The sequence below is a fragment of the Neolamprologus brichardi genome, chromosome 3 (assembly GCF_056152115.1).
Source record: "Neolamprologus brichardi isolate AB-2024 chromosome 3, ASM5615211v1, whole genome shotgun sequence".
NCBI classification, from domain to species: Eukaryota; Metazoa; Chordata; class Actinopteri; order Cichliformes; family Cichlidae; genus Neolamprologus; species Neolamprologus brichardi.
In genome coordinates this window covers 56,461,899-56,481,109 of record NC_142106.1, presented here as the reverse complement: position 1 = coordinate 56,481,109, position 19,211 = coordinate 56,461,899, and the positions used below count along the sequence as shown (strand labels likewise).

The 19,211-nt window shown below is 40.5% G+C and overlaps 1 protein-coding gene across 1 annotated transcript in view; it reads right to left on the bottom strand.

Annotated features, from left to right (window-relative positions):
* Positions 1-1,240: 1,240 nt before the first annotated feature.
* Positions 1,241-19,211, bottom strand: part of LOC148105932 (NACHT, LRR and PYD domains-containing protein 3-like) — a 129,045-nt gene continuing 111,074 nt past the window's right edge. The window contains exons 11-16 of the mRNA XM_087838910.1: positions 17,585-17,593; positions 7,491-7,592; positions 7,201-7,356; positions 2,161-2,207; positions 1,520-2,012; positions 1,241-1,458 (exon numbers count right to left, since the gene is read on the bottom strand). Coding sequence (XP_087695036.1) covers positions 1,362-1,458; positions 1,520-2,012; positions 2,161-2,207; positions 7,201-7,356; positions 7,491-7,592; positions 17,585-17,593 — 904 coding nt within the window. The 3' untranslated portion in view covers positions 1,241-1,361. The remainder of the gene's footprint in view (positions 1,459-1,519; positions 2,013-2,160; positions 2,208-7,200; positions 7,357-7,490; positions 7,593-17,584; positions 17,594-19,211) is intronic.

Sequence of the window (19,211 nt, the reverse complement as noted above, 5' to 3'; positions counted from 1 at the left end):
TTTTCTAAACCTTTGAGTGTCCATCAGGATCCTGTAGAAACAGCTTCCATGTCAAAGATCAATATTCTGGATTCTGTTTAGAAAGAAAAAGATTTTTAGAAAATTCTCTAAAGAATTCAACATCTGTTTTGTTTTCTACTATTTATTTATTTTTTAAAGTCACTCTAGTACAGATTTCTTTAGTCACATGTCTTTGTGTGTCTTCCATACAAACATTAAACATGCAAACACTCAACACAGCAACACTGAAAGCATTTGAGTGTAACTTTCATTCAAATCAAACTTTATACACAATTACAAAATGGAACAAAAGACAATCTAAACATTAAAACACTACAGCCACTGAAGAAACAAATGAAACCAATCACAATCAAAATCAAAATATGATCATAGAAAAATAGAAGAGACATATCATACATCATATATCATCAGAGTGTTTCTCTAACAGCAGGAGCCTCTTTACACTCAGCTTCACACAGACGAGCTGAGGAATGATCAAGCAAACAACAGCATATCCTGATATGAGGCTCACAGATCAGGATCAATACAACACGTAGCAACCGACACTGATGTTGCCATGGTGACCACTGCCATATATAGTATTTCTGTTACCTCACTTGTCTTAAACATCAACGCTGGCTGTTTTTCATTTTACTAATGAGTCCACTCTCTTCACTCACTTTCGTCTCTTCCTCGTGTTTGAGCTCCTCTCAGAGAGGATTTAAGAAAGAGCTTTGATGATGGCTGTAGCTCAGGAGATAGAGCAAGGCATCTAATGATCAGAAGGTTGGTGGTTCAATCCCTGACTGCTCCAGCTGGCACACAAAGTATCCTTGAGCAAGACACTAACCCTCTCCGATGCATCCATCAGAGTATGAACGTGTTAAACAAGAATCAGTCCATTCACCATGGAAACATCAAAGTAGAAAGTGAAGTCAGTTATGATTGGCTGCACAGCTGGATCACATGACCAGGTGAGTGGTACAAATAACAGGAAGCTTCTCTTGTGGCTTTAATAATCATTTGAATTGATAACTTATGATTTACAGACTGTTCTTTATCTTTTCATTGTCGTCTGAAACACAGAAAAATATCAATGTTGGAAAATATGACATTTATATCTAGTTTCTAAAGGATGGTTTAATTCTCCAAAGGCCACCACAGACATGACAAAGTTATTTCATCATTATAATGCACAAAAACCAGGATGAGCCCTGCTGCTCACCAAACTTGTGTTGAAGAATAATTTGTGAATCATTTAGTTTAAAACATCAACTGACTGAATCCATGAATCTCATCATGTGTTTCTGAGTGAAAGACACAGACATGTACAGACTGAACTGTTTCTCTAACAGGTAAGACTAACTACACAGAGTCACTGACCCCAAAACTGCCTTTATACCTGAAAAGTGTTTCATTTTGAATCCATCCATTTGCATTTGAAAGGAATATTCAGAAAAGTCTGATGGATGAGTCAAATGACCCAATTAAACTGATTATCACACCATACGATGGAGCCCAGATCCCAAATCCAGGATAAAGAGGTTCAGTGAATGTGGTGTTGAAGGTGTGGAGGTGGATCAGAGAGTCAGAGGAGACTCTGTAGAAGGACAGAGTGCCAGCAGGACAGTCCACATACACTGCTGCTCTGTTAGAGACAGAGGAGGAGGAGATGCATGTTTCTCTGTTATTGTGCCTCACAGAGAAATATTCATCAGAGCAGAAAAGACTCCAGGACTGATCATTTCTACCAAACTCACACTCATCACTCCTTCCTTTCCTTTTGATTCCTCTGTAACTCACTGATATCAAAGCGCTGCTCGTCCACTCGACCTCCCAGTAACAGCGACCAGTCAGACCATCTCTACACAGCAGCTGAGGACGAACATCAAATCTGTCTGGATGATCAGGATATGACTGAACCTCCTTCACATGTGTCACCTTCCTGTTGTTGTCAGACAGTTGGAGGTTTGTGTTCACTGTGTTTGTGTCGATTGTGAGTTGACAGGAATCTGATGGAGAGAACAAACACAATCCAGCTGCAGTTATTGATCCATCATCTGTTCATTGATTGACACTTTGATGATGACTCCTGACATGATGAAGATGGTTGAATGTGTGCTGCTTTGTTTTCTTGAATCCCATTAAAAACACACTTACACTTCCTCAGACCTGGTCTCAACCATCGGACTCCAGCAGGCTCCACCCTGAAAGGAGGAGGGGGGTCAGAGCAGCACAGTCAGCATGCACACATGGACATTACATGGCTCTCACACACACACTGTTACACACTGATAAAGGAACAGTCCAACATTTTGACACATAAATGTTTCAACTTCAAAAGAGCAAAACTCATAATCACATCACATTTAATCTCCTTTATTAAGCACGATGTCCAGGGAGCATTGACATGTGCCACAGTCAAGGTTCAACACACTGTGACATTCATGCTGTCAGGGAGTGGCTGCATATTAAATGTAAAGACTGGGACTGGCTACAAAAACTGATCCAGTACAGGTAGAGTGCAGCAGCCAGTGCATCACATATTTTGAGCTAATGCAGCGGTCATCACACCACATACTGCTTTCTATGTAAAGGAGCCTTCATTCTCAGATTAGGGCTGTTTGTGACCATAAAGTCTGTCTCACAAGGGCAGCCACTGGTCCAGGCGAGGAGGCCTCCACAGTGGGATGTCTGAGGGTGCAGACATGGGTGAAGTTAGGACCAGGTGCCAGTGGACCTGTGGACCTCTGGAGATAGGAGTTATTGTTTCACTCCACCAAAAGCAGAGAGAAAGATGTTTATTAATAATCCTTCTTATTAATAAATGCTCTGTAGAGCAAATTTGTTGAAGGTAAACAAACAAATGATGGAAACAGCATCAACCAATCACAATGCTGCACTCTTGCAGGAGGAGGTTGTGATTTGATGCATGTGATGAATATATTTATTTCTTATTCTCCTAACAGGAAAATTATCTTTTATTTGTGTATATTTATACTAACATAAGTGCATTTAAAGGCTCGTCATCTTGATTTATTTATTCAGAAATGATATCAAACAATAAAACAGGGAAACCCTGAATTAAATGACACAATTCTTGGTCATTGATGGTTACAGCTAACAGTGTCTCTGGGACCACTTTTGACAGCATTTGACTGAAGTGCTGGTTGGCTGCAGGGCCACCATGAAGGCTCTTTCTGGAGCTCTCCGGCTACGTCCACACTAACACGTTTTAGTTTGAAAACGCCTCGTTTTCTCTCCGTTTTGGCCTCCCGTCCACACTGAGACGGTGTTTTCCATCCATCCATCCATTTTCTTCCGCTTATCCGGGGCCGGGTCGCGGGGGCAGCAGCCCAAGCAGAGAGGCCCAGACCTCCCTCTCCCCAGCCACCTACTCCAGCTTATCCGGGGGAACACCAAGGCGTTCCCAGGCCAGCCGAGAGATATAATCTCTCCAGCGTGTCCTGGGTCTGCCCCGGGGCCTCCTCCCGGTGGGACATGCCTGGAACACCTCACCCAGGAGGCGCCCAGGAGGCATCCTTGTCAGATGCCCGAACCACCTATGCTGGCCAAACTTCTCACCCTATCTCTAAGGGAGAGGCCAGCCACCTTTGAGAGGAAGCCCATTTCCACCACTTGTATTCACGATCTCGTTCTTTCGGTCACTACCCACAGCTCGTGGCCATAGCTGAGGGTCGGGGCGTAGATCGACCGGTAAATTGAGAGCTTCGCTTTTACACTCAGCTCTCTCTTCACCATGACGGACCGGTGTAGCGTCCTCATCGCTGCAGCCGCTGCACCAATCCGTCTGTCGATCTCCTGCTCCCTTCTCCCATCGCTCATGAACAAGACCCCGAGATACTTAAACTCCTCCAGTTGGGGCAGGAAGCCGACCCTGACCCGAGGTGGGCACTCCACCCTTTTCCGGGTGAGGACCATGGCCTCAGATTTGGAGGTGCTGATTCTCATTCCCACCGCTTCACACTCGGCTGCGAATCGTTCCAAGGCGAGCTGGAAGCCTTCACCCGATGAAGCCAACAGAACCACATCATCCACAAAAAGCAGAGATGAGATCCTGAGACCACCTAAGTCAGGGGTCAGCAGCCATTTGGACCCGGTTTCCATGCAAAAGAAAACACTGGGAGCCGCAAATGCTTTTTGACATCTAAAATGAAGATAACACTGCATATATTGTGTTTTACCTTTATGCTTTGTGTGAACAACTAAGGTGTGTTGCTTAAATCCATGAAGTGCTACAGAGAAAATTACATTTTATTTATGTAAGTAACACATTTTGAACTCTTAAAGAAATATAACAAAAGGAAAGACACCCAGCTGAACTAAAATGATCCAGCAAACAAAAACTGTTGTGAGCAGCCACCCTTATATCGCCTTTGGGCTTTTGGAGCCTTGACCTGACTTTTAAAAAGTAATTGAAAAAAAGCACTATGCTGCTAAAAGATGAAAAATAGATATTTGCACAATTCTGCCTAAATATGTATTTTACCTGGTTAATGTGTGTGGCGGGCCGTGGTCTGCAGCGGCGCTGCAGGGGAGGCGGACGCACCTGAGCGCTACCTGCAATCACACCTCGACGCCTTAACGTCTGTGCTCTCTATGCTGTTGTGTTGGTGTGTGTCGGGCTGTGAGCTGCAAAGCTACAGCCGGCTGTGTGTACAGCAACCGTTTGTGAAAAGTGGTCAATAAAGAGATGCTGAAAAGCGTGTTCATGCAAACATCGTCGGGTCTGCCGTGATATGTTTACAATGGGACTTCTGGTCACAGCGTCTGCAAATCGAGGCGGTACGAAGTCACTCTCATCTTTACGCAGGACTGTAAGCTGTCATCTGTGAGGCGCGAGCGGTGTTTGTTTTTAACATAGTTCATGGTGGAGAACAGCTGCTGACATAATGTGGATCCGAAGATCTATAACTGGCCTCCCTGGGGTTGGAAGTCTCGATAAATGCGCGGTGTTTTGGCGGGTACACCGGCTTCCGCGAGTGTGACGGATATTTTGAGCGATGAAGAAATAATAGAATAAAATTTTATTTTTATACTTCAATATCACAATAATCTTCCAATTTAGAACTACAAGTTAAAGAAGAACTAACATAAATAAAATACACTTCAGCTGAATACTTCTAATTTATTTTCCCGGAGCCGCACTATAAGGACTAAAGAGCTGCATGCGGCTCCGGAGCCGACCCCTGACCTAAGTGAAACCACTTGGCTACGCCTAGAAATTCTGTCCATAAAAATGATAAACATAATCGGTGACAAAGGGCAGCCCTGGCGGATCCATCACCCACCTGGAACGAGTCCGACTTATTGCCGGCTATGCGGACCAAGCTCTTGCAACGGTCGTATAAGGACTGAATGGCCCATAGCAATGGGCCAGTCACCCCATACTCCCGGAGCACCCCTCACAGGACTCCCCAAGGGACACAGTCGAATGCTTTCTCCAAGTCCATAAAACACATGTAGACTGGTTGGGCAAACTCCCATGCGCCCTCGAGTATCCATGAGAGGATAAAGAGCTGGTCCAGTGTTCCAAGACCAGGATGAAAACCGCATTGTTCCTCCTGTAACCAAGCTTCGACTAACGGTCGGACTCTCCTCTCCAGAACCCTGGCATAGACTTTCCCAGGGAGGCGTTTTCACTCAAGGAAAACGCTGTGTTTTGAACACGCTCTCGAAAATGCATACATTTGAAAACGGTGCTTAACCCTTCGCAGTGTGGACAGCAAAAACGCAGACTTGAAAATGATGACACCTTTTTAGTCATGTGATGCAGTCATGTGACCAATTAAACAAAGATAGCGGAGGGCGTTATACAACAGTTGTTTTGTTTGCTCTCATTTTTGACAGCCCTATTAAAGGTTAATATCAGTCTGTACATGCTCCAGATAACTTTTCTTTAAATTCTGTAACTCTCACTCGCTTTTGCAACTTTGTACTTTTGTGTTACTCGCAGCAACAACTCCACCTCATTGTTAGTCCATTTAAAAACTCTGTGCTTTTCCTCATTTTGCTGCGACGTTTCAACAAGCCGGAAAGTGAATAGACGTCAGACAGAAATGAGGCAGGCCGGATCTTCTTGCGTTTCATGCATGAGCAGGACTGCAACATAAGTGTTTTTCAGCCGTTTCAATGTGGACACACAACCTTGTGAAAACGACTGAAAACAATAGTGTGGACGCGGAGCATTTTCAGACGAAAACACAGTTTTCAAATCCATCTGGGCTAGTGTGGACGTGGTCTCAGTGGCACAGCACATATCCTGCAGTGCAGGCTGCAGGGTAACAGGACCAGTGGTTGTCCTTGCTAGATTGGCTTTACAGTCAAAAACACCCACTGGTCTGGGCCTAACACCCAACCAGTGACCTGGTTTCCTCCACCAGCTCCATCCCTTTGTTTCTTAATCTTTTCTTTCTGTTAGCAATGAATGACTGATTTATATTATATTTAGTGCTGTCAACATTAACCCGTAATTACGGCGTTAACGCGGCAAATCCTCATTAACAAGTTAACGCAGATCAGCCCGATGAGGGGTTACACGGGGTTGAAGCGTTAATGCAGCATAACGCGTTAATGTTGACAGCACTCATTATATTATAATTTGACTTTGAATTTCAAGGTTGATCGACCAAAGTTAATTCACTTTGACTGCATTCTATTTTTCTGTTGTTTTCTACTAACTATTATCACAAAGTCCAGAAGATCAATTTGATATTTTAGCACAAACAAGTTTCAGTAGTAAACGCTCAGAAGCAGCAAACTAGCAGTGCAAAATAGCCCATTTTAGTAGGTGGTTAGTTAAGTTGAGTGACCTAGTAATCCATTTACTTTTACTAATATGTTTTTCTAAGCTGGGGAAACAACTTCCCCCTAATTCTAGTTTATGCTGGGCCAGGCTAAACATTTCCTGGACATGGTCTCTGCACACAGAGAAAACTTAAAATAAATAAAGAGAGTGAAAATGTCAGTTCCTTTCCAGAGATCAGTTTGAACAGGCTGCACCGTTGTTGCTGACAGAGATTTTGTTCTTTTAGACCACATACAGACATCTACTGTTTATGTTAGACCAGAAATGTGTGATTGTTCAAATAACACTGGTTTCCAGCATTAAGTAATCAGACAGAGCCAGTTTCCTCATCTATCAGACACTGTTTGTGGCTGTAACGGCCATCTACATACCTCAGAGTGTCCAGTCGTAGCTGCTCAAGCATCTTCACTGCAGCCTCTCCTGGGTTATTGTAACTCAGGTCCAACTCTTTCAGATGGGAAGAACTGGAGCTAAAAGCTGAGACCAGAGACTTGCAACCTTCCTCTGTGATCAGGCAGCCTGACAGCCTGCAGACATGACAAATACTCTCAGAGAAGAGAAAAATAGCTAAATGCAAACAGGAAATTACAGCCAAAAATGAATTTAAAAAAGACATGTAAACCTCTAAACCTCATCTACTGAACATTTTGAGAACGCTGACCTGAGTGTTTCCAGTTCACAATATGGACTTTTCAGTCCAGAAGACAAAACTTTCACTCCAGAGTCCTTCAGGTCATTGTTACTCAGGTCAAGCTGTCTCAAACTGGAGGGCTGGGAGCTGAGTAGTGAAGACAGAGTTTCACAGCTTCCCTCTGAGAGATTACAGACACTCAATCTGAAGAGACAATAAAGAGAAAAATAATAATGTTAAACTTACTGGTCTGAACCTTTAAAAAATACATGATCTAGATAAAATATCATCTCTATAGAGGTTAAATCATGTGGAGGGTTAATTAATCATCAATAATCAATCAATTAGTCATCATTAAATAATTAATTAAATGTCATTTACGAATTAAGTTCAAAATACTTAATAAATTAAATATATACATCACTGATTTAATGCCAAGTAATTTCCAATAAATTAATTACAAATGTATTGATTTTTAAATATATTTAATTAATCACTTAATGACACATTTAATTAATTATTTAAGAATCTATTTATTTAATTCATTTGGGCCCTTCTAGCCCTGCAGCTGTGCATGTGCTTACATATCCACTGGTATGTATCCTACAGGTATTCTCACAGCAGTGCTGCTGAACATTAAATGACCAGCAGATGTCAGTTCTTCATAATAAGCAGTTAAACGAGGCCTTGTGTGATCTGTCTTTGGGTAAAGCAACAAAGACGGAAAAATTGGACACATTCACAGAGCTTTACCACACCATCACTAGACAACAATGGAATTATTTTAACTAAAAACAAATAATCAGAAAGTCTTCTGCCTGGTCTCGTACCTCTGTGTTTCGGTAACATGAATAATGAGACACAGTTTAATGTGGGCCGCTGTTTGTCAATATAAAATTATTTAGTTCCAATACTGTGCACATAATTTGCAAATGTACCATAGTTTTCGGACCATAAGGCTCACTGGATTATCAGGCGCACTGTCGATCTTTGAGAAAATTACACGATTTTAAGTTTGTTAAGTTTGTTAAGATAGTTTCGTCAGCGCACAGCTGCTGGAGCTTGTGCTTACCCTCAAAGTGACCGATCTGGTTTAAAAAGGGGATTCAAAAGAAAGGGCGATGGACACTAAGATAACTACAGAATACTTTATAAGTGAACCTGTTGCTTTAATACAGATTTGGGCTATTTGCATTTAAATTAAATAGATTTATTGACAGACATCAATTAAATAAGTAAACATGTACCTCAGTAATATAGTTCTGCCACTTATCTGCTCTAATGACTGGAAATCTGATATATGGTATAACTTTTGGAAGTCTATTAAAATAAAATCAAAAATAAATAAAATCAGATGTGTGGTCTTTGGTTGTTGTTGTTGTTTCTTTGTTCAATAAGCAGATGTTGGTGTTTCAGCAATGCAGTAACTTAAGTTTAAAAGGCTTGTTAGAAACTATGAAACACATCATACAGACTTGTGGACATTAGAAGACATTATGTCTAACAAGCCTTGTACAGTTAACTGAAACAGCAACATTATCTCTTTTATTAAAACATGCATATACACAGGTAACACTGCTTATTGAAAACCCCCCAACAAAGATCAGATCTTAATCAGACTTTATTTTAGAATACAGTTTAATAATATTTTTTTTTAAGGGAGTTTAATAATTTCTGGAGCAGGCTGAACAGCAGTCTTCACTATCTAATAACAGCATGAACATGCTGTGGTGAAAATGCTCTCTTTCCTCCTTAAACATCTTTTTAATGTTAGTTTTAATAATTTAATGCTTGTTTCAGAAGCATAGTCTTAACTCAAAGTAACTCAGGTCAGACCTTCATGAACCGAAAACTCACAGCTGCCAACTCTAGTTTATGGCTAGACTCAGTTTGTTGAACCTGTGCCTTGAAAAAGGCTCCTGTTTGTCCCTCATGTTTGTTTTCACATTTTAGACTTTGCTTCTATTGGACCTTTTATCAGTGACACGTGCTTACTTTTTGCAGGAACAGTTGAAACTAACATAAATAAATAACTCGGGAGGTGATAGTCAGCAGGGGGTAATGCGAGTTGTGTGCCACATTGTCAGCGGTATACAAGCTCGATCACTTGCAAGGTGAGCTGGCAGACATCACTGAAATCATCTGAGATGATTAGGTTCATTTTGACAAAATGAGCAGATATTTAAAGATTATGCTACTACATGCTTGGCTAGAAAATATTAAAGTGTATTTGGTGACACACAAAAATGGGTAAAGTTTAAGTATAGTTTGGGTCCACACATGTCCAAACCCTGGTGCGTAGGCCTACATAGTTTTGAGAAAAGCCCACTAAAAGAACGCCCACCACTCCCTAACCTCATTGGCACTCAGACGTCCTCTTCAGAAAGCCTTAATGTTTGGCATGATTGTAGCCAAAAGACTTATTCTTAGAGCCTGGAAATCACCATCTCCTCCATTGTTTAGGGTTTGGCTACGTGAGATGATTGCATGTTTGTATATTGAAAAGGTTCATTATCATCTGGCTGACACTCATTTTAAGTTTGTCGAAATCTGGGGCCCTTTTCTCAATCATATTAACAGGGATTCAACATAAACTTTAACCCGTTTGACTGCACTTTGTGTTTGTGTGAAACTGCACTTCTGCCGGACCCTGATTCCTTCCTGGACTTGTCCCCCATATCTGGTGAACTCTCTGTTGTTGTCTAACCTCACACAGAAGATCATCTTCTTTGGACACTGGTGTTTCTTTTGATCTTTTGATTTGTACTGGCTAACCGGTGTATTTTTTCTTTTCTTTCCTGTTTGGGTTTTTTTGTTTTTGTTTTTGTTTTTTTCCTGCGCTTGAATGTTATTGTTTTTGTATCTTATGTCCTTTGTCTGGTGTGATTTTATGTAACTTCGAACTTAAAATCTTATAAATAAACATTAAAAAAAAAAGAACGCCCACCAGACCAAAGCAATGGTTTTGACTTGATCAGCATTAACCCCGCCCCCTGACTTTGATGGATGAAGCTGACAAATAAAATGTATTTATGAACAGCGATGCAGGGCCAGGAGTAGCAACGTGAATTAAATAAATACATCATTAAATAATTCATTAAATGTGTCAGTAAAATAATTAAAATAGAAAACAAACCAATAATTGATTAAATATGTAATTAACTAATTAGAATTGTACATAAATAAATAATGAAACATTTTAAATGAAATAAATGAATAATTCATTATCAATATATATTTTTAATTGATTATGTACATTTTTAAATTAATTACTGAAATAATTAATTCATTAGTGATGTATTTATTTAATACAACCATAAAATTATTGCTAGTTTACTCAAAATCAATTTAAGACATCAATATTAAAGGTTAAATTATGATAATGAATACATGCAACTATAACTGATTACATAAAAATGAGGAGTTCTTAAGCTAAAGCCAAAGTGCTGACTCATTTGGCATGTTACTCTCAAATGTTTTCCCTAATAACAATAACATAATTACACTTTAGCCACAAGAGGGCAGCAGCATTAATATAAGTCACATGTATATAAAGGTACAGTGATTATATTACAGTGATTTTGACAAAAACAAAACAGACGTTGATGGCAGTGTGTTTCCATGACAGATCTACCAACCAATCACAACTAATTTTTCTTGGTAGTTTTTTCCCTGTAGTTCCTCCTTTTGAGAAGTGAATAACTTGACCAGATCTTTATCAAACCCCACAGTAAAATAACTACCTGTGGCATGGCATGGCATGTGACAGGGCAGGATAGATAAACTGCAACAAGTTTATCTATCCTGCCCTGTAGTTATTTATCTGTTCATTTCTGACACTTTCTCAACTTCTTGCACAAGCAAGTGTAGACTGTTAGCAGCTGATAGTTAAATCTCACTGATTCACAGTAGTTACACTGACTAAAAATCTGGTTTTAAATGGTTTTAGAAGAAAAACCTTTGAAAGAGATTTCAAAGTAAGGATATGTCAGTATAAAAATAAATGTAGTGTTTAAGTTGCAAATTTAAAGTCAAATCACAAACAACAATATCTGATCTGAGTGTTTCCAGTTTCCAGTTTCCAGTCTTCAGTCCAGAAAACAGTCTTGTCAAACCTGAGTCCTGGAGGTTGTTGTTACTCAGATCTAGAGCTCTGAGCTCACAGTCTTCTAGTTGAAGGGAGGAGGACAGAGCTTCACATGCTCTCTTTGACAGGTTACAGCTATTCAGACTAAAAAAAGATATAAATCATCATAAATAAAGTTACAATAAATTAAATAATAGAAACTTTATGACTTACAGAGCTTTTTTACAGGCTTTGACCACTGGCAGCAGCCTCAGAAGAGCCTCCTCTGAAGCAGAGTATGTCTTCAGGTCAAACACATCCAGATCTTTTTCTGATGACAGTAAGATGAAGACCAGAGCTGACCACTGAGCAGGAGACAGTTTATCTGTGGAGAGACTTCCTAAACTCAGGGACTGTTGGATCTTCTCCACTAGAGAACGATCATTCAGTTCATTCAGACAGTGAAACAGATTGATGCTTTTCTCTGCAGACAGATTCTCATTGAGCTTCTCCTTGATGTACTGAACTGCTTCTTGATTGGTCTGTGAGCTACTTCCTGTCTGTGTCATCAGGCCTTGCAAACGAGTTTGATTAGTCTTCAGACCCAAGAGAAAACGAAGGAACAAGTCCAGGTGTCCACTGGGGCTCTGTAAGGCCTTGTCCACAGCACTCTGATAAAAATATTTCTCTGTCTGAGAGCTTGTTTGTTGTTCTTCCAGCAGATTGAGTCCAGAGTTGATGAAGGTCAGGTGGACATGAAGAGCAGCCAGAAACTCCTGAACACTCAAATGGACGAAGCAGAACACCTTGTCCTGGTACAGTCCTCTCTCCTCTTTAAAGATCTGCGTAAACACTCCTGAGTACACTGAGGCTGCTCTGATATTGATGCCACACTCTGTCAGGTCTGATTTATAGAAGATCAGGTTTCCTTTCTGCAGCTGATCAAAAGCCAGTTTTCCCAGTGACTTAATCATCTTCCTGCTCTCTGGACTCCAGTGTGGATCTGTCTCAGCTCGTCCATCATATTTGATCCTCTTGACTTTGGCCTGAACCACCAGGAAGTGGATGTACATCTCAGTCAGGGTCTTGGGCAGCTGTCCTCCCTCTCTGGTTTTCAGGACACGCTCCAGAACTGTAGCAGTGATCCAGCAGAAGACTGGGATGTGGCACATGATGTGGAGGCTTCGTGATGTCTTGATGTGGGAGATGATCCTGCTGGCCTGCTTCTTATCTCTGAATCTCTTCCTGAAGTACTCCTCCTTCTGTGGGTCAGTGAACCCTCTGACCTCTGTCACCATGTCGACACACTTAGGAGGGATCTGATTGGCTGCTGCAGGTCGTGTTGTTATCCAAAGGCGAGCAGAAGGAAGCAGGTTCCCTCTGATGAGGTTTGTCAGCAGCTCATCCAATGAGGTGGACTTTCTTGTTTCAGTCAGGATTTTAGTTTTTTTGAAGTCCAAATTAAGTCGACACTCATCCAGACCATCAAAGATGAACACAACCTGGAAGTATTCAAAGCTGCAGATTCCTGCTTCTTTGGTTTCAGTAAAGAAGTGATGAACAAGTTCCACCAAGCTGAACTTTTCCTCTTTCAGCACATTCAGCTCTCTGAAAGTGAATGGAAATATGAACTGGATGTCCTGGTTGGCTTTGTCTTCAGCCAGGTCCAGGCTGTATTTCTGTGTTAAGACTGTTTTCCCAATGCCAGCCACTCCCTTTGTCAGCACTGTTCTGATTGGTTCATCTCTTCCAGGTGAGGCTTTAAAGATGTCTTCTTGTCTGATTGTTGTTTCTGGTCTGTCTGGTTTCCTGGATGCTGTTTCAATCTGTCTGACCTCATGTTCATTATTGACCTCTGCAGTCCCTCCCTCTGTGATGTAGAGCTCTGTGTAGATCTTATTCAGAAGGGTTGGGTTTCCTGCTTTAGCGATCCCCTCAAACACACACTGGAACTTCTTCTTCAGTTGGGCTTTAAGTTCACGTTTACGGAGTGAAGCAAATATTTCTGAAGGTAAGAAATTCAGAAAAAATATTACACAATAAATATCATAGCCTTTCAGTACCCTGAAAGGATGAATGTCTATTGGTCCATTTCTTGAGCTATTAGGAAAGATCAATATTCAGTCTTTAGAGAAATTCTCTTACTGCTCTGCAGATGGTCAGCCATCTCATGCTGCTTAAGTCTCCTCAAGAAGTGGAGTGTGATCTTCAGAAATGCTTCTCTGCAGCTCTTTCTTTCATCTTCCTCCTCACCTTCAAACATCTCCTCATCCTCCATCTGGCTCTTTAAAGTTTCTGGGTGATCTGGACTCAGAACCTTCTGGAACTTCTTCAGCTCGTTCTTCACAAACATGGTGATGTTTTCCTCCAGCAGCTGGAAAAGAAGACTACATGAATTACCCAGTGGTAAATGGACTGGTTCTTATATAGCTCTCTTTGATACTCTGTGAAAACAAAGCATTTTATACAACATGCCTCATTCAACCAAGCACATTGTTCTATGTTTAAATACTTTCTTTCACACTCTGATGGATGCATCAGAGGGCAGCTTGGGTTTAGTACGTTACCCAGTACATTTGCCAGCCAGGGTTTGATTCACAAACCTTCTGACTAGTAGCTGACCTGCTCACCTCCTGAGCTACAGTCACCCCAATCTGACTGAAATCATGGAGCCCAAACTGTGATTTATGTTGGACACACTGACAATCATCTGGTCCACAAAGTGCAGCATAGAGGTGACTGAAAAGAACAAATGTAAACGTAGTACTACAAACCGTAACCACAGAGTCCAGGTGTGTTTGATGTTGCTGTGCAGACTGACCAGTGGAAACCTCTGCTCTCTCCTGGTCCACTCTGTGGAGGAGTAATGTATAATTAGCTCATGTTATGTCTGTCCACACACAGACACAAGCTAAAGGTCCATGAAGTGATGTTTGGATGGGTTCAGTCAATCAGATGACTGTCATGGTGAAGCTTTGTTAGTCCTGGTGATCCCACTGAGAATTAACAACTCAGTTTCCAGATGTCTGTAGTTTCCTGCTCAGTTTCTTTAGTCCCAACAGCTCTTACCATCTCCTGCATAAAGCTTTCCCTCCATGCTCAGATGCCCTGGAACAAGGTGCTCTCTTTATATCAGTGACTGGTTTAAAGTGACAACTTGCAGTGCTCGCCAAACTTTGTGTCAGCAAAAGTAGTTCTAATGTTTCTTACATTTATTACATTTTTACACACACAAATCAATGAACACAAAAACAAACTTTTCAGATATTTTGTTTTACAATGTTACAAAACTCAGTTCACAACTACACAGTCTGATTTACAAGTACAAAATATTTATGACCACAGTTTGAGCCGATGTATGTCCCGAGTCTGTGGACTCAGTAGTTTTGTGTTGATTGTTATTATTGTTAGGCTTCAAACTTTCTTCTTACTTAACGATTAAGTCCCTGTATTCCACCGTTATATGGAAATCAGCCATTATAACTTGTGTCAAATCTACTTGTACCTCAGTTTTCTAAGTACACAGAGAGCAGTAAACCTCAGAGCAGCAGCACATCAGACTGTGTGCAAAAAATCTAGAAGAGAAAATATTTTGACCCATTTCTAAATGTTTCTTGTGACCATGCTGCACCACAACACCTGATCTCTGGTTTCCTGACCTCTTCAATCCCACTTTAATACTTGACTAAACTCATTTTCCTGTTTAGGTGTTGAGGCAAAGCCGTCCATCTACAATGCAGGCAACAGCAAATGGAGCTATTTTTATTCCCTTTGGGGTTTTTCTACTTTTGTGCTACAAAATGTTCAAGCTGATTAAATTCATTAGAATAAAAGTTCAGATAATTTTCTCATATTAATGTTGGAGGTAGAAATTCAGGTAACTTTGCACAAAAACTGGCAGAAATTTCCTTCAAAGATGAAGTTTTTACTTTAATACTGTGAGTACATTTCAGAGCCTGTACTCTTTTACCTTTACTTGAGTAAAGAAGTTGAATCAGTATTTCAGCTTTAAGAGGGTATTTTAACACAAACATCAGTCCTTCTACTTAAGTATGTTTGCCTCTTTGTTTACGCCTAAATTAACTTTACTGTTAACGAGTTTTCATGTTTCTGTAATCCACCAGTGTGCTCATGCTTTTTTAAGTGAAAACATATTTTTACTGATCAAATATAATTATTTTTGTTATTTGTGGATTTTAAATGTCCTTGACAGAGACAGATGATAATCATTATCCTGCACTGTGGTCTCAGGTTTGGTCGAGCTAGCACAAAGAATGGCTGGCTATGTTGAACTTCCTCCTGGGATCTACACTAAGAAGTGAGTCCAACATTAGCAGGGTCTCTTTCCTTTATCTGGATTCACTTTAGCATTCACAGTCACGTGAAGCTTGTTATTAACTCGATAAGTCAACCCAGGGTTTCAGCTGAGCGTTCACATGAAACACATGGTGTTGGCAGCATCTGATCAATCATATTCATGGAGACGTGTATCAGCAACAAAGCAGCTGAGTTTGCAGAAGGAAGTCAAACTAAACCATAGGAACAATATGAGGAGATTACACACATAATAAAATACTAGCAGTAACACAGCTGCTGCAGACAAATCAGTCGTGTGATCGTGTGTGAGAGGAGAAGGACTGTAAAGGAGTTTGGTGTTAAAAGCTCTGTATGAATGTGGGAGCATTTGAAGGGCTTTAAAAAGGCCAATATAAAATAAAAGGCAGCAAAATTGCTGACTGTGAAAGTCACCAGACTTATCAGACCTCTACGATTAAGACCTGTAAGAACACCTATTTGTACTTGTTGGCATTATATCAAATACACACGTATATTAAGCCTTTGTTTGAACTCTGGTTGAATTTGTTACTTTCAGACTGTGAAACATCACAGAGGCTGCAGCTGCAGATCTTTTTTTTCCACCTGGAAATTTACTTTAAATGTTAGATGGAAAATGTATTGTTCAGTTTAACCAAAGTAAGAACAATAATCCATAAACCTTCATGAAGACAAACATCTCCCCAGAACATTGAGCTGCTGAAGTGTCACTGAAGGGAAAAACTATTTGTCCTCCTCCATCCAGCAACACCTGAAACACCTGAGTGGAAGCTCCTCCCTACACTGTGTTTGAAGCAAAGCACAAAGGAGACACCTGCTGGAGCAGCTGGAGTCCTACAGACACTCAGCCTCTTCACTACACAAACACCTCCTACAACATCCACTCTTTCCACTCTGACTGCTGTGTTTGTGGAAACACTCCAACACACACTGCTTCACATACCAACATAGAAATGTGTGTGAAAAAGAGCTGAGCTGATATTAAACATGAGGATTTATTCAAAAATACAGAGTCAGCAACAACATCTAGACACACATTACCTCTCAGCAGCAGAAGAACATCCTTTAAAGTTTACAACAATATCCTTCGACATGTTGCTCTTTAAGGAAACACAGCTGGGTTCAGGTCCAGGAGATTCTGGCCTCTTATTGATCCTAAAAGAAAAACAATAAATGTAACAGCTTCATGAGATAGGAAGGAAAAACTGGAAATATTAAATGAAAGACATGATGAACAATCTCATAAAAATAATGTACTTACTCTTTGTCACATAACAGTCTTTTGTTAAAGTTTACAATAAAATAAAAACAGAGGTATGAGTGTGAATAATGATGGAGCAGTGATGTGAGTGCTGAGCTGTGACATGGAGAAGAGTCATGGACAGTTAGAGATGGTCATCTCACCTCTGAGCTTTGGTCTGGCTCTCATGTTCCCCACACAGAGTGCTTTTAGAGGGAGGGACTCCCTCCTCTCTGTCCTCACACTGATCCATGCTGCTCAATTCACATCAGCTCACACACACTTTCTACCTTCACCTGCAGAGGAAACACAAATCATTCATGTGCACATCAACTGAAATCCTCCTTTCCACCATGTGTGCTGTCCAAATATCAGCTGAATGCAGTCAGACAGCAGTGTGAGGCAGAGGAAGCTGCCATCAGCTGCTCTACTTCTACTATTTGTCCACTAGATGGAGCCATGAAGCACACATGATGCATTCACTGACACACACTGATTCACTGTGTCTGGAAGTTTAAGTACATTAAGCCTCCACTCATCTACATTGTACTTACAACCCATTGCCCCCCATCTTCCACCCCCATCAACCTCCTGGGGCCAGGAATGAGTGGAACTGAATTGAAAACGGGCGTAATCAAACATAAATCTGTTGTTCTTCTTCTTCAACCTGTCTGCCTGGACAAAGTCTGCTGACCAATCATGGAGCCTATGATTCGCTTTGACAACAACTTCATGAATGTGGAAATGAAACTGAGCGTCAGCTGAGTGTCGAGCAGAAGAGGAGTCAGAGAAAAGTGACAGAGCTGCTGACTTTACAAAGAAAGCTAAAACCATGTTGAAGAGATTAAACAGATAATACAAGCAAACAACAACAACACAGCTGCTGCAGACAAAACACATGTATGAGTGTGTGACAGGAAAAGCACTGAACAGAAGTTTACTATTAAAAATGCGGCATGTTGTAAAAAGTTTGGTCAGTGAGACTGAAAAATGGCTGCATAAGTTACTCTTGTGAACAAACCCCTATAAGAACCCTGATATTACCTGAATAAGATCAAATCCTGATACGTGGTGCAGACCTTGGTAAGAGATACGGTCCAACTGGAATATGAACCTTTGGTGTGTTTAATCCAGTCAGTCTCTGAGTAACTCCATTCCTCTGCTTTCTGTTGGAAGAGACACAAACGTTTGTAGCACGATCCTTTTCCTCAGAGGGCTGTGTTAAATTTATATTACATCTATGATAAAAAATAATTCACAAAGTCTGCTCTGCCGTCCCTGCAGTCACTGTGAGCTCCACAGAGTGATTATAAAGACCCGGAGCTCAGAGTTTCAAGTGTGAGCCACGCCTGCCACCCGTTATCTGCCAAGCTTGCGCTTCAACACTAAGTTTTACGGTAGTGCTGCTTCTTATCCCTTTTTGCTGATCACACACATAGCAACACACGATTTTCAGGAAGTTAACAGAAATAAAGCCCCAGTGTCATTTGTTTTTCACTCAAGTTGTCTTTTCTTCTTAATTTTTCTGGTAATGCTTCTTCATTCATGATTCATTCAAATCTATTCAAATATTTCTGAAAATCATCTTTTATAGTTGAAATTCAGTTGTCATTTGGTTCAGCTGCTCTTTCATGCATCCATAGTTTCACCTCAAACTGCTGCTTGAGACACGAGAAATTAAAGAACAACTCTGTTCAAACGGAGAAACCTCGAAGGAACTCAATAATGTCATTTAAATGGTTTCAGGTAGGTGTATGAAGGTTCTGTATTAAATCATTTATGATAGTTGACATGAAATTCTGAATTCATTTTCTTGGACACCCACACTGCATAATTCTGTAGAAATGAAATTCGTCATTTCTAATCAATTTCAACATCAAATATCATAACATTGCATCAAAATGCATAAAAATGATTCTTGATAGCTGACCTAAAAGTCTCTGTGCATTCTTCCTCTGGGTTACCTTCTCTATATATTTGCAGTTTAATCACCAAAAGCTGCAACGTTTCAGAGAAATAAAAGGAACGTTCTACTCAAATTTCAAAAGATTAATTCAATAAACAATAGAAAAAAAAGACAGTTGTCATAAAATTCTTAACAAACTCCTCT